Below are 14,149 nucleotides of genomic sequence, written 5' to 3'. Positions count from 1 at the left end.
ATCATTATTACTTCGACGATGGTACATACTATGCCGTTTTGGGAAGTGTTGTGTTTGACATGTTTGCAGAATAATGAGCCACGTGACTAATCTTGTCGCATTTTCGACCGCCAACAGGAAGCTCCTGGTATCGCGTCAACTTCACTTGCCCAGTTCTGAACTGCTGCCCGACCAGACTCTGTGTGGACCTGGTTCTTTGCTATTACTCTCATAATTAACGCTTGATCCTTTGGATACCTGATCTTCCACGACCAATCGATCCGAAAAGCGGTTTTGTCCCGGTGGCGCAAGAAGACCGGCTATCTCTCCACGTCTCAAATTCCGTCACTTGATCCTCTCGCCACTCTCAACCCTCCCTCAATATGCTTCCGACAATCACACAAGACTCGCAGCTTGCGACTGCAGTCGCTAATGCTGTTCGCCCGAAATTGGTGGAAATGGGCTGGAGCACCGATGACGGCCAGGAGTCGGCTCTGATCGAATACATCGTTTTGATGCTTGTCAACGGCAAGACTCAGGAACAACTCGCAACTGAGCTTTCAAACGACTTCCTTGGTCTTGACGAGGGTGACACACAGGCCCTTGAGTTCTCAAGATGGCTCTTCGGTCAAGTTGAGATCCTCGATCAACAAATCAACGGTGCATCCACGGCAAACAACACCGCTTCCCACGGGCTATCCGCCACCGCTCAAGACTTTACTCCACAAGGAAACGGGATGGATGCAGAGATGGGCGATGCAGGCGATTCTATGTAAGTTTCATTGCTCTATCTACGTAGTACCTTGTGATTTACTGACCACGTTCTTTTCACTTCACAGCCCCACTGGCCCCAAGGCTATGCGCAACGGCCGACCAGGTGGTCGAGGACGAATGCTGAACCAGATCAATCGCAACCTGGACCGACAAGGCGACGGCGCGCTCCACCGTGTTCGCGGTCACCAAGGAAATGGGCGCATCGGAGGCCACGGACAGAACCAGATGAAGGGGAACCGAGGTGGCCGTGGAGGTCGACACATGGGTGGAATGGGAATGCAGGGCAATATGGGTGGCGGCATGATGCAGATGAGTCCCGAGAATCAGATGCAGATCATGTCTATGCTGGAAGAGCAGGCCCGTATGATGTCTCAACTCATGCCTGGCTTCGTTCCTCCCGCCGTCAACCCCGCCTTCCAGAACGGTGGCCAACAAGGCCGCTCACTCTTCGACCGTGTCGAGCCCCAGGGCCAACGCGGTGGACGTTTCCGAGGGCGCGGGGGACATCAACAACGAAACCGGGGCGCAGACAATGCCGATGTTGACATGGATACTGGAATCGACGGCGAGCAGGATGAGAGCAACCCCAATAGCATCTGCCGATTCAACCTTCGCTGCACTCGCAAAGACTGCCCCTTCGCACACCAATCTTCCGCTGCGCCCGAGGGCACATCTATTGATGTATCAGACGTCTGCTCATTCGGTGCCGCTTGCAAGAACCGCAAATGCACTGGTCGCCACCCGTCTCCAGCCGTCAAGTCCGCTCACCAAGCTGAAGAGATGTGCAGATTCTTCCCTAACTGCACTAATCCACATTGCCACTTCAAGCATCCCGACATGCCGCTGTGCCGTAATGGCGCCGACTGCAAAACCGAGGGTTGCAAGTTCACACACGTTCAGGTTGCTTGCAAGTTTAACCCCTGCATGAACCCTCGCTGCACATACAAGCACGCCGAGGGCCAGCGTGGTAACTTTGGCGACAAGGTTTGGACCGCATCCGGTTCGACTAGCGAGCGCAAATTTGTTGTAGATGAAAACGCGCCGGAGGAATTGGTTAAGCCCGAGGCAGACGAGACAGCACACAGCCAGGAGCTTACCGCGTGACTACGCCTTAACTGACTGGTGTCAAAATTGTTTGGGAGGAAAAAGGGGTTGCTACTTATGGGAGCAATGCAGTACACAATCTGATCCATGATGATGAATAGTGACTAGGGAGGGCGTTTCATACTTTATGCATTTGTTTGACTGGACCGTGATGATGAGGTCCTTATTTTTGCCTGTACATAGATATTCCCCGATTACCATGAAAGAAAGACAGCGAAGGCATAATTATTTTTGCTTCGCACGATATTTTCAGATGAACGTCAATTATCCTGTGTTCTTGTAGATCATATGACTTGTAAGCTGCTGGGCAGCTCAGCCCATGCGGCCCCAGCCGGAGCTTAAGTAAGTCACTCGGCCTCGGCCGCGGGACCTTGCATCCGGAGACCTTTGAGGCCGCCGCATTCCCCAATCATCCGAATGACTTCGATACACTGCCATTGAGATGCGGCTACTGTGCGCCTCTAATGGATTCCGATCCAGGCAAAGGCCCCTAGTTTCCGCGATCCGGGGTCAACAACGCGCGTACAATGCCGCCGTGATTGGTGCCGGTATCACTGGCCTTACGGCTGCTTGGCAGCTAGCTCAAGACTCCCAATGCTCGAAGATCACGCTATACGAAAAGTCTGCTCGCCTTGGTGGCTGGCTGGAGTCCGAAACAATACCTGTGGACGGTGGAGATGTGGTGTTTGAGTATGGTCCTCGTACACTGAGAAGTGCCATGCCGGCGTCACTGCCATTGCTGTATTTGGTAACTGCGCCTTGACGGACTGTTCATCTGGACCAGTCAAAAATACTGATATTGGCTCTGTTATTCCAGGTCTCAAATCTAGGGCTCTTCGATGAATTGATCACCACCTCCAGGCGAAGTCCTGCGGCATTGAATCGGTACATCTACTATCCAGACCATCTAGTCCGCCTACCCTCACCGGACCCCAGTCTCTCGTTCACCCAAAACATTCAGAATATCTTTCAGGCTGTCATGAACGAGCCGCTATTTGAAGGCTTGGTACCCGGTATCCTTCTCGAGCACACCAAACCCTCACGGCCCCCGAGCTATGGGGCAAAGACGAGTCTATCGCCCAGTTTATCACTCGGCGTTTCAACCACAAGGTCGCGGATAATCTGGTGTCGGCAGTGATGCACGGTGTTTACGCCGGTGACATTGATCAAATGAGCGCGCAGGCAATCATGGGCGGCATGCGCAACCTGGAAGATGGTGGCGTCTTGTACAGCCTGCTTATGAAGTCAATGATGGGCAAGAAGACGAGATCAATGGATGACTTTTTGGCTGTGGATGCGATCACCAAGACGCCCGAATCTTTGGATCGCACAGAAGATATCTTCAGGGTGGTCAAAAAAGCTAGCACTTTTACTTTTAAGCGTGGTACACAGCAGCTTGTTGAAGGCTTGGTTGACTCGTTGAGGTCGTCTGACAAGGTCGATGTGGTCACAAATGCAGATATCACGTCCATGGACCCGCCAGACAACCCAGGCCATCAAATAAAGGTAATATTTCTGCCCTTCCATTACTGATACTACATATGACCATCGAACTGACCCAAAATAGATCTACTCTGGCACAAATAGCGTCCAATCTTACGATCATGTAATCTCTGCAATCTCCGCCCCTGCGTTGGCCAACATCCTGGACCCCAAGGCGCGCTTCAAAGTCTGCGAAGTTATGGACCCGGAGACGGGACGAATGAACTACGATCTGCAAGTGCAGAGTCATTCTAAACCGGTCACGGACACTCTCGAAAGACTACAATTGCATTGTGGCGCGACCACCGTGATGGTGGTCAACCTGTACTACCGAAATCCCAATCTGCTCCCCGTGGATGGCTTCGGCTACTTGATCCCACGCTCCGTTCCATACGAACAAAACCCCGAGTGTGGTCTAGGCGTAATCTTCGCCTCGGCATCCAGCGTTGGCGAGAGCCCAGTTGCTCCATACCCAACCATCTCACAAGACTCCGCCTCGGGGACAAAGATCACAATCATGTTCGGCGGCCACTATTGGGACGGATGGAAGAAGGGGGATTATCCAGACCACGAGACCGCCGTACGCATGGCTCGAACCATGCTCGAAAGACACATTGGCATCACCGACGCCCCGACAGTTGTGCGTACCCGACTGCAGGAAAATGCTATTCCGCAGTACAAACCGGGTCATTTGAAAAATATGTACCAGCTGTCTCTCGCAGTTAAGGACGATTTCTACAGCAGGCTTGTTCTGGCTGGCAACTCGTATAATGGTGTTGGGGTGGGTGATTGTGTGAGACAGGGTATTCTGGCGGCTACTCATGGTGTTGGTCGGCATGAGCTCCAATCTGGTTCTGGAGATTGGTGTCCGTGGAAGGAGTTCAACTACCGGAATTGGGATTTGAAGGGTGGTATTCCTACTGCACCGGTGCGACTGTTTGAGTCGGATGTTTGAATGATCTGGATTATTCTTCGTCGCGCCCTGACCTTCCCCCTTCTCTTGATCCTCTTCGCTCTTCTGGGTTCTGTCTCGTGGTCATGCTTTCCCGCGGGATTAAAATTTCTTGGATGAGGCTGTATTGTACAGTAGATGAATGATTGTATCATAGTTGCATTATATCTAGATGTTAAATGTAAAGCACCAGAGATAACTGGTATACATCAAGTATCCGACCAAAACTATTGTACAGGCACGATTCCCAAAGAACAAGGGATGAGAGACACTATTGTATCAACCACTTCACTTGCTCTTATCACAATAACTGCAGGCGGATACTGGGTCGACTGGCATTAGGTTACCTTTCCGACCTACACATGGGATATGCGTGCAAGTTTTGCTTCCGCAGGTGGAGTGTGATATTGGCAAGGCGGCCCACGAACCCGAAGCGGGACTGGCGAAAGTGGGTTGCTGATCACAATATGAAATGCCTTGGTAGTGTCGAGTAGCGTGCCTCGATGTTGGTGAGATATAGAATGACACCGCCTGCCAGCTGAAGGTTCATTGAGGTTGGATTTGCATATAGCAAGTATCGTCATCATGGCAGAGAGTGGGTGAGAGAGTCTGCAGGGGCAGTAGATCAAGCCTTCTCTGGGTTGACGTTCTCCTTCTTGTCGCCGTTGGAGTCGAACCCGAGCACGTCCAATTGACGGATCAGCTCGGGAATCTTGATAAGTTTTTCGAGCTGCTCGGGAAGAAGCAGTTCGCCTTCATTCTTCTTGTCGCGCAGGTCTCGTGCCTGTCGCAGCTTCTTCTTGAGGTTGCGAGCCTTCTTCTCCTTCTCAGCTTCAATATCGACGAGATCTTGAACAGGCGTCTCCTCTTTCTTTGGGGCTGCCACGCGCCAGTTATCAGAGTCAGCACCCTTCTTCTCGGTGGTAGGCTCAGAACCCTCGGCCTCCTTCGCCTTGCGTCTGGCCTCTCTGCGCTTGGCGTTCTTGTTGCTGGCGGCCGTGCTCGCGGCCTGGGCAGCCTTGTCGTCTTCGCTGCTCATGGTGTCCGCACCCGGCACCCCACCTTTCCCACGGTTTTTCCATGCCGCGGCTGCGCGGTTCCTATAGAGCTCGACATCCTCTGGGGGTTTGTAGCCCGGTCGGACGCGAATTTCACGACGCTTGGAGCCGTCCGCACGGGTTGAAGAAGGGATAAAGCGCTCGCCGGTCGTGGCGTCAGTAGTAATGCCAGCGGAGGAAACGTTGGAGGACATGGTGATCGATGTCGAGGTTGAGAAGGAGCGGGGTACAGTAGAGGAGAGGAAGGATTTCTTGAAAAGAATGATGTTTGCGACCCGACCAGGCGCAAGGCCGCAAGAAAATCTAAGGGAATGTCAAATTGTCGTCAGTGTGCAGAGCAATTGCATCGCCAAATATTTGTGGTGATTCACTGCAAATGGGGAAACCGCCGGAGCCCCACGGGCCAATCAGCGGACCGGGAATTCCCGTGCTTTTCGTCCTCGCGAACTTCGAACTTCCACTTCCAAACCTCGTCTCCAACTCCCATCCTCGACTCTAAACCCCGTGTCACCTCCCTCACCCCCGTCACAATGGCCGGCGTATGTGCTCCTATTCCTGATACTGCTGTGCAAGCCGCATGCTGCAAATTGAGTGGCTCCGTACTGACCCTGGTCGCATTCGCAGATCTCCAACGCTATCTACCAGCACGTCTTCTCACCCCCGACCTAAAGGTCGCAATTGCTCGCCTGGACTCTAACCGTGGACTCTTTCGACCAATTTAGGGGCCTCATCCGCAGGAATGCTGTCTTCCTGACCACCATCTTCGCCGGTGCCTTCGCTTTCGAGCTGTGCGTTACATTCGAATCTCCCCTTCATGTCATACCACCGGTCTAACAAAGCGATTGCGATATAGCTCCTTCGACACTGCTTCCAACAAGATCTGGGACACCTTGAACGCCGGCGTATGTTCTCCCGACTCAATACCCTTTCACCCAGCTATCTCCCTCGCCGCGGCGACTGTCAATCTGCCCGCGGCTCGAAGCGGACTTCTTTGCTAACGGTTCTTCAACTACAGCGTCAATGGAAGGACATCAAGCCCCGCTACTTGGTCAATGAGGATGAGGATGAGGAGTAAAGGAGCCCGAGAGCTCTTGATTGCGACGGTATAGATCTACCGTGATAAAGGGGGATTTGGTAGTGGAATAGCGGCGGAACTCGCTATCGCCCTGTTATTGTACTCATTCCAGCTGCGGGCTTGTATGTGATAGAATTTTGGAATTCTGTATTTGACACGATCATTCAATTTTACCTTTGTGTGTGGTGGGTGTGTCTTGATAGTAGATGTTGTAGTGGGTGACGATGCTGATGCCGATGCCTCGGAGCCTGGATCGCTGTGGCGTTGGGAGCGAGACCGCTCCGTCGATGTCATAACGAAAAATACCTGAGCTTCGACTCGGATGATCTCTTTCGCCTCTGTTGAATTGAATCTTTCTGGTCATTCTTCTTTTTCATAGGACTCTGAAACAGCTTCCATCTATATTCCCTTTCAATTTAATACCGCAAACGTGCTGTGGCTGACCTGGTCTGCCCGTTGACGACTTCATCGGTCCACAACTCGCCTGTCTTCCCTTCCCCCCACTACGATCTGCTGCGATTCAACGAAAGCGCAGACAACCACCCGCCACAACCCGGCGTTGAGAGCTAAAGCTACTTGCTATCGCCGAGATTTCCGTTTCGACAGCATATCCTTCACGTTCTCCGATACGCTCGCTGCTCTAGACTCGGATCACCTCGAACGCTGTTTCGACGCGCCAACGGGCCTTCTGTCCCTCTCACGCTAGTGACAGCCGAGCGGCACCCTACCCTTGACCTTCGCCCGACATCCAAGCCATGCACATGCTCGCAGAATGTGAGAGAATCCTCGGTGATGGTCTATTACGGTTACCTTCACAGCACAACTACCGCTATGGCCCGAAAGCGGAACGGGACCTGCTAGAGCTTCTCTTCCGGTCGCTCGTGGGGCATAATGAAGAGCTCGTAGCTCATCTATTCCCGGATGGTACACCGTCGGGGTCATGGAAATTGGCCGAAGCGCAAGGTGCTCGCGAAGGCGCCGAGTATAGCGAAGCGGCCCGAGGCAAGCGATGCGGGCACATCTTCCGAGCCGGGGAAGCGACATATCGCTGCGTAACTTGTGCTGCTGATGATACATGTGTGCTGTGTAGCCGTTGCTTTGACTCCTCAGACCATACGGGTCATCAGTATCAAATCTCGCTCTCGTCTGGTAACTGTGGCTGCTGCGACTGTGGAGATGATGAAGCGTGGCGGTTGCCGCTCTTCTGCGCGATTCACACCGACAGTGGAAACGTGAAAGGAAAAGAGCGCGCAGAGCGAGAGCTTCCCCCAGAGTTGGTTGCTACGATTCGACTGACCATCTCCCGTGTCCTGGACTACTTCTGTGATGTCATATCTTGCTCGCCCGAGAACTTGCGTCTAGCGAAGACGATGGAGGGTATCAAGCAAGATGAGGAAGCGTCTCGATTGCGACCAGGCTGGTATGGTGCGGGTGACCAGGAGGAAGAAGAGCCCGAGTTCGCTTTGATGCTCTGGAACGACGAGAAGCATACCATTCGAGACGTGGCTCATCAAGTCACCCGTGCCTGTCGCGAGCGAGACAGCTTCGGTGTTGCTCGAGCTCACGAAACCAATGATATTGGTCGAAGCGTGATCAAGTACTCGAAGGATCTGCAACGGCTGCTGGCAGTGTCCAAGATCATTGAGGAGATCAAGGTTACAGTCTCTGTTCGGTCTGCTCGCGATACGTTCCGGGAGCAGATGTGCGGCGCGATCGTTGAATGGCTCGCAGATATTGCTGGCTGCAGTATCCTCGATGATAACGAGATTTTCCGTCAGATCATTTGTGAAGAACTGCTCAGCCCTTGGCGAAAGGGGAGCGGTGCTTACAACGCAGATATCGGTATGAAGGGCATCGATGACCACCAGGAGACAGAAAATCAGCTCCCAGGTCGCACCGTTTTGCTCACACTCCCTCCGCATGGGCAAATTGTTCTCGCGACGACTGATGAGGACGAGGATGAAGAGGGAGACGATGGCAATGAGCAAGACGAAGACGAAGACTACGTCGAAGCTCATGATGATGCGGATGACGAAGACGACGATATGGATATGGAACTCGCCCGCCTTCAGGCCGAAGCAGACGGAGACGACGATGAGGAAATGGATATGGGCAATGAAGAGGAGCTGGCCCTGGCGGAACACATCCTGGCCGGATTAACTCGCGCACAAAATCTTGCTCCTCGCCCGGCTCCGCAACCGACCGAAGACCAGCCTGCTCAGCAGGATGAAACTAGTGCCATCACTTCCAACGAGGTTGAAGGCCAGCCATCCGCTCCCGAGAGCTATGTTTCTATTCCAAAGACCCCATCAGGTGTGATCAGACCTCCTCCCGCTAGGACTGAAGGCCACTGGCAAGTACGGCCTCCCATGCCTGCTGTCGGCGAAAAGGTTGCACCTTATGAGGACCTCTGGCAACGTACTCGCCTAGACTGGCTGGTTCTTTTCGACCTGAGGCTGTGGAAAAAGACCCGCACGGATCTGCGGGATCTCTACATCAGCACTGTGGTCAATGTGCCTCAATTCAAGCGCATCATGGGTCTACGATTATCCGCGTTGTACACAGCACTAGCGCAACTCTATCTCATTGCAGACCGAGAGCCAGACCACTCCATCGTCAACCTCTCCCTCCAACTGCTCACGACACCTTCTATCACCGAGGAGATTGTGCTACGTGGCAATTTCTTGACCAAGGTCATGGCAATTCTCTATACATTCCTGACGACACGTCAGGTGGGCGAACCCCAGGCTGTCAACCCGAATGCCACATTGGCGTTCGATGCCGGTTCCGTCACGAACAGGCGGCTGTACCATTTCTTCCTCGATCTGCGGTATCTCCTTCAATCCGAGTATGTTCAACACCGTGTGCGAACCGAGGAACAGTACTTGCCGCAGTTCCTGGATTTGGTCAAGCTTTCGCAGGGTATTTGCCCCAACGTGCGCGCTGTTGGCGAGCACGTTGAATATGAGACAGATGCCTGGATCAGCGCCTCGATCCTCATGCGAGAAATCAACCGCCTTTGTCGACAATTCTGCGAATCTTTCCGGAACCCGGAGATTGATAATGGTCAGAACTTGTTGCGAGCCATCAAGACGACCACTATGACCGCAATCATTCACTCCGCGGGCGTGGAGCGTAAGCGCTTCGATCAAGCAGAGATCAAAGAAGAGGTCAAATTCAAGACTCTCCCTCCGTTCGACTTCGAAATGGGTTCGTCTGGGCAAGTTCCATGCCACCGCGTGGTCGAATTCGCGGTTGAGAAGGGGTCAATCAGTTTCCACCATGCAATTCACTATACCCTGTCGTGGTTGATTGAGTGTGGTCGGGGTGTGAGCAGCGAGGTAATGCGAAATGTCTTGTTTGAAGCCGCCCAGAATGCTAGGGCAGAGCTCCACGCTGCCAAGGTCGCCGGCAAACAAATCGATGATAACCTTCTGGCGCTTGGCCCGGAGGATCTTCTTCTGACCATGTTCGACTACCCCCTGAGAGTCTGTGCCTGGCTTGCTCAGATGAAAGCTGCCATGTGGGTCCGCAATGGTCTGAGCCTTCGTCACCAGGCATCACAGTACCGTGGTGTTTCCTCTCGGGACTTTGCCTACTACCGTGACATTTTCCTGCTGCAGACGGCAATGGTGACCTGTGATCCCAGCAGAGTCCTCGCGTCTATTGCTCATCGATTCGGCATGGTTGATTGGATGTCTCGGAACTATATGCCCCGGACTGGTTTCGAGGATACTCAGATCGTGGACGTCGCCGAGGAGTTTGTCCACTTGCTGGTCATCTTGCTGACCGATCGCACCTCGTTGACAGCTATCGATGATAGCACTCATCTGACCAAGGAGAATATCAGCCGTGATATTGCCCACGTGCTGTGCTTCAAACCCTTGTCTTTCTCCGATCTGTCTACCCGTCTGAGCGACAAGCTGCTGGATTCAGATATGTTCCAAGATGTGCTCGAAGAGGTCGCCAACTTCCGTCCCCCAGAAGGTCTGAGCGACTCCGGAACGTTTGAGCTGAAGTCGGAGTACTTTGATCTTGTGGATCCATACAGCGCGCACTACACCAAGAACCAACGGGATGAAGCAGAGAACATCTACAAAGAATGGATGGCTAAGAAGACAGGTAAAAAGGCGTCCGACATTGTTTATGAGCCGAAGCTTCGACGCATCAGCTCAGGCGTATTCTCCGATTTGCCACGCTTCACGGGGACTATGCTTTTCGCACAACTTGTTCACCAGTGCCTCGAGTATGTCATTTCATTCAAGGAGTGCACTCCTGCCATTCCCCCAACCCGCGTGGAGACGTTCCTCCAGGTCATTCTGCACCTCGTGCTCGCTGCCGTGCTGGAAGACAACTCTGAAGATGGCAGCATGGAGATGGAGCAGAGCCAATCATTCAACTTGCATGCCATGTCCAAGGCCCGAGAGATCAAAGCAGGTAACTTGACCATCGTTGGTCTTCTGGAAAGAATATCGGTGACCAACGAATTCTCTGCCTGTGGTCCCAAGATTCGTCACATTCTCAAGCGCCTGTGGCAGAAACGCCCTCGGACCTATACTTCGGCAACTGCGTCTCTCAGATTCCCCTTCGATCGCATTGACACGAACTCACCCGCCATCGATATCGAAAATGAGAAGGAAATAAAGAAGAAGCAGGCGTTGGAGAGACAAGCTCGTGTGATGGCTCAGTTCCAGCAACAGCAACAGCAGTTCCTCAACACCCAAGGAGACATTGATTGGGGCGAGGAGGACTTTAGTGATTCGGAACCAGAGGCACAAACTTCTCACGAGGCCAAGGTTTGGAAGTACCCGAGCGGGACGTGCATTTTCTGCCAGGATGAGACCAACGATTCGAGACTCTATGGTACTTTTGCCTTGATTCAAGATAGTACCATCTTGCGGCAGACCGACATCAGAGACTCTGACAGGATCCGCGAGGCTCTCGGGACCCCCACAAGCTTGGATAGATCCGCCGACGGTATTCGGCCGTTTGGAGTTTCGGGAGAGAACAGGACGACCATTCGTCGATTGGACTCCTCTGGCGGTGAGGTCATCAGCGAAAAGGTTGGTCTTAGTAAGGGTTTCAACCCGAAGAGCACTCTGCGTGGACCTGTGACAACCGGCTGTGGCCACATTATGCATTACTCGTGCTTTGACGTCTATTACAACGGAACTCAAAGGCGGCATAGCCAACAGATTGCCCGCCATCACCCTGAGAACATCACGCTCAAGGAATTTGTGTGCCCGCTGTGCAAAGCACTCGGCAATGCGTTCTTGCCAATCACATGGAAAGGCAAGGAGGAGTCGTATCCCGGCGCTCTCAACACTGCGCTGCCGTTTGATGAGTGGATAAGTACAGGGCTCAAGAGCGCCCTCAACCAGTCGCAGAACTTCCCAGTTCTAATGATCGAGAAGGACAAGGCGTACCAACAGCCTTATTCTGACTTGTTTGTCGACTACTTATCCAAGACCCTCACGCCGCCTCTGTCTTCAAGGGTTGGTCAGCTAATGACCTCCTCATTGTCATCAGCTGGAGCATCTCACCCCTTGGCATCGGCTCCGCGACTGGCTATGCCGGGCCTTTTCCCTACAACCGGCGAAGACTTGGCACCAACGAGCCCACTCCAACAGGTTTCGACTCCTTCGGATAGCCCCATGACGGAGCTTCTGCAGATCTACAAGCGTCTCAAGAAGACACTCAAGATGAACCACATCAGCTCCATCTTCAATAGCCCGGAATCCATGGTCAGTGATGATTTTATCCACACGGACTCGTTGATCCGCAGCTTCGGGTTCAGCATTGCGTCCGTGGAGATTGCTCAGCGTGGTATCGAGTCGGAGCCTGGGTCGACTCTCCTGGACAAAATTCCGCCCTTGAGCTTGACGCATCTCCGCATCTTGGCAGAGACAGCTTTGACTTATACAGCGGTGGGGTGTGTCCACTCAAGCAACAGCCCGAAGAGTCGACCCACCCATGAGTTCCAGGAAATGCATCGGCAGAAGCTTTGCCAACTACTCGTCGGACATCCTTGTTTAAGCGGCACGCCCCTGCTGAATGATGTTAGGAACATCGAACCGCTGCTCGCTATGGATACCTTCGTGTTCTTGGCTGAGTGCTCGTTGTCATTGCTACCCGTTCTCCGCATTGATGTGCGCCACCTCGTTCATATGTGCTATGTGGCTGAAATTGTCAAAGTTGCCGTTACCTTCATCCTATGGCCTCTGGGTCTAAAGGAGGAGCTTGCACACCAGGGCGAGGAGGATCTTGCTGGCTCTGATCTTTCCGACGATCGGTATGGTGTAACAAGGCACTTTTTCGATGCCATCGTTGCTGAACTCAAGGCCAACTCTGTTGGCCGCGCCGAGGGTTCCTCGTTCCCGGCTGAGAGTGGCTACGTGAAGAATGGAGAAGAGTCAGCTACCCCGAGCATCATCATTGCCCTGCATCGCCTTGTCTCAAGCTACGCCTTGACATTCCTGCGCAAAGCCGTCATCCTTCTCCATGTACAGCATGGTGTTGATTTCCCCAATACTGGCTTTACTGATCTCGCCGCGTCAGAACTTGACCGTTTGACCAAGGCTCTCAACCTGCCCACGCTCGATGAGATACTCATGTCTGTCAGCCCTGCGCGAAAGAGCAATAGCCCCTTCGACGCTGTCATCTCTGGGTGGATCTTCCATTGGAATGCGTCGCGCTCGGGTATTCGCTTTGAAGACCACCGCCTGTGGCCTAGTCTTCCCCACCCGGCGATCTTTGAACTTGTCGGTCTCCCCAAGTTCTTCGACAGTTTGATCGAGGAGGCCAACAGACGCCGCTGCCCGAACTCGAAGAAGGAGCTCAGCGACCCGAGCATCTGTCTGTTCTGCGGTGACATCTTCTGCTCGCAGGCGGTCTGCTGTATGCACAACAAGCTGGGCGGTTGCAACCAGCATCTGCAAAAGTGAGATCACCATTCCCGCTCAAGTCATCCTCTTACAAAGCTAACGTTTCATCTCTTCCCCAATAGGTGTGGCAAGAACATCGGCCTCTTCATCAACATCCGCAAGTGCACTGTGCTCTACCTGCACAACCACAACGGCTCCTGGCACTATGCCCCTTACCTCGACCGTCACGGCGAAGTTGACCCCGGCCTCCGCCGCAATCGCCAGCTTATCCTTAACCAGAAGCGGTACGACAGACTCCTGCGCGACGTATGGCTGTCACACTCGATTCCTGCCACCATCAGTCGCAAGCTGGAGTCGGAGATGAACAATGGCGGATGGGAAACGATTTAATGAAATACATTGATGAAAAGCCGGATCGATTATGTCCGATCTGATGCTCTAGATGATTCATTTTTTATGGTGACTTGAGCGTGCATTTCTATCTGTGGGTTTTGCTTTTTTGTATTGCTTTTTTGTTTCACCTCTTTCTTCACTTGTACCTTTGTATGTGTATATCGACATTCCTTTACTATGAATTTGGTTTGTTTCATTTCAATACGATGATGCTATTGCAATCACTTAAAACAATCCTCAGTAGAGGACTTCTAGTCTGCCTGAACAGACTCCAGTCGATCGACCCCATACACTGGTTCGGACAGGAAGAGAGGTGCATTTAGATGAAGGTTCGTAGGACTTGTATGCGAGTCTAAGCTAAGAGCAAGCAAGACCTCCGATTTTTGCATTATTGATGAATTAAATTCTATATTTCTCTTCTCACTATACATAAATAGGACGTATCACC

At 52.8% G+C, this 14,149-nt stretch overlaps 5 protein-coding genes across 5 annotated transcripts; 4 read left to right on the top strand and 1 right to left on the bottom strand.

Moving 5' to 3' along the window:
• Positions 1 to 362: 362 nt before the first annotated feature.
• On the top strand, positions 363 to 1,857 carry N7458_009486 (mRNA-binding protein NAB2; the record flags this gene model as incomplete). The annotated part of the gene is made up of 2 exons (XM_056912868.1): positions 363 to 751; positions 819 to 1,857. 2 exons carry the CDS (start codon positions 363 to 365, stop codon positions 1,855 to 1,857), a joined length of 1,428 nt encoding a protein of 475 aa, XP_056761717.1.
• Positions 1,858 to 2,299: 442 nt separating this feature from the next.
• Positions 2,300 to 4,294, top strand: hem14 (oxygen-dependent protoporphyrinogen oxidase; the record flags this gene model as incomplete). Its single annotated transcript, XM_056912867.1, is given in 4 exon segments — positions 2,300 to 2,605; positions 2,675 to 2,870; positions 2,885 to 3,363; positions 3,425 to 4,294. The coding sequence occupies 4 exon segments, from the start codon at positions 2,300 to 2,302 to the stop codon at positions 4,292 to 4,294; spliced, it is 1,851 nt and encodes a 616-aa protein (XP_056761716.1).
• Positions 4,295 to 4,916: 622 nt separating this feature from the next.
• Positions 4,917 to 5,543, bottom strand: N7458_009484 (putative RNA binding protein Pym; the record flags this gene model as incomplete). Its single annotated transcript, XM_056912866.1, has 1 exon — positions 4,917 to 5,543. One exon carries the CDS (start codon positions 5,541 to 5,543, stop codon positions 4,917 to 4,919), a length of 627 nt encoding a protein of 208 aa, XP_056761715.1.
• Positions 5,544 to 6,021: 478 nt separating this feature from the next.
• Positions 6,022 to 6,424, top strand: N7458_009483 (cytochrome b-c1 complex subunit 9; the record flags this gene model as incomplete). The annotated part of the gene is made up of 3 exons (XM_056912865.1): positions 6,022 to 6,137; positions 6,203 to 6,251; positions 6,365 to 6,424. Coding segments are annotated over 3 exons (225 nt in total), but the record flags the coding sequence as incomplete, so codon positions are not given.
• A 755-nt stretch (positions 6,425 to 7,179) lies between these two features.
• N7458_009482 (putative ubiquitin-protein ligase E3 component (UBR1)) lies at positions 7,180 to 13,698 on the top strand (the record flags this gene model as incomplete). Its single annotated transcript, XM_056912864.1, has 2 exons — positions 7,180 to 13,364; positions 13,431 to 13,698. The coding sequence occupies 2 exons, from the start codon at positions 7,180 to 7,182 to the stop codon at positions 13,696 to 13,698; spliced, it is 6,453 nt and encodes a 2,150-aa protein (XP_056761713.1).
• Between the last annotated feature and the right edge of the window lie 451 nt (positions 13,699 to 14,149).

The sequence above is a fragment of the Penicillium daleae genome (genome assembly GCF_028827525.1).
Source record: "Penicillium daleae strain IBT 16125 chromosome Unknown utg000008l_segment0_segment0, whole genome shotgun sequence".
NCBI lineage: Eukaryota > Fungi > Ascomycota > Eurotiomycetes > Eurotiales > Aspergillaceae > Penicillium > Penicillium daleae.
Note: the sequence above shows the minus strand (reverse complement) of the source record. Positions and strands in the feature narration are given on the sequence as shown.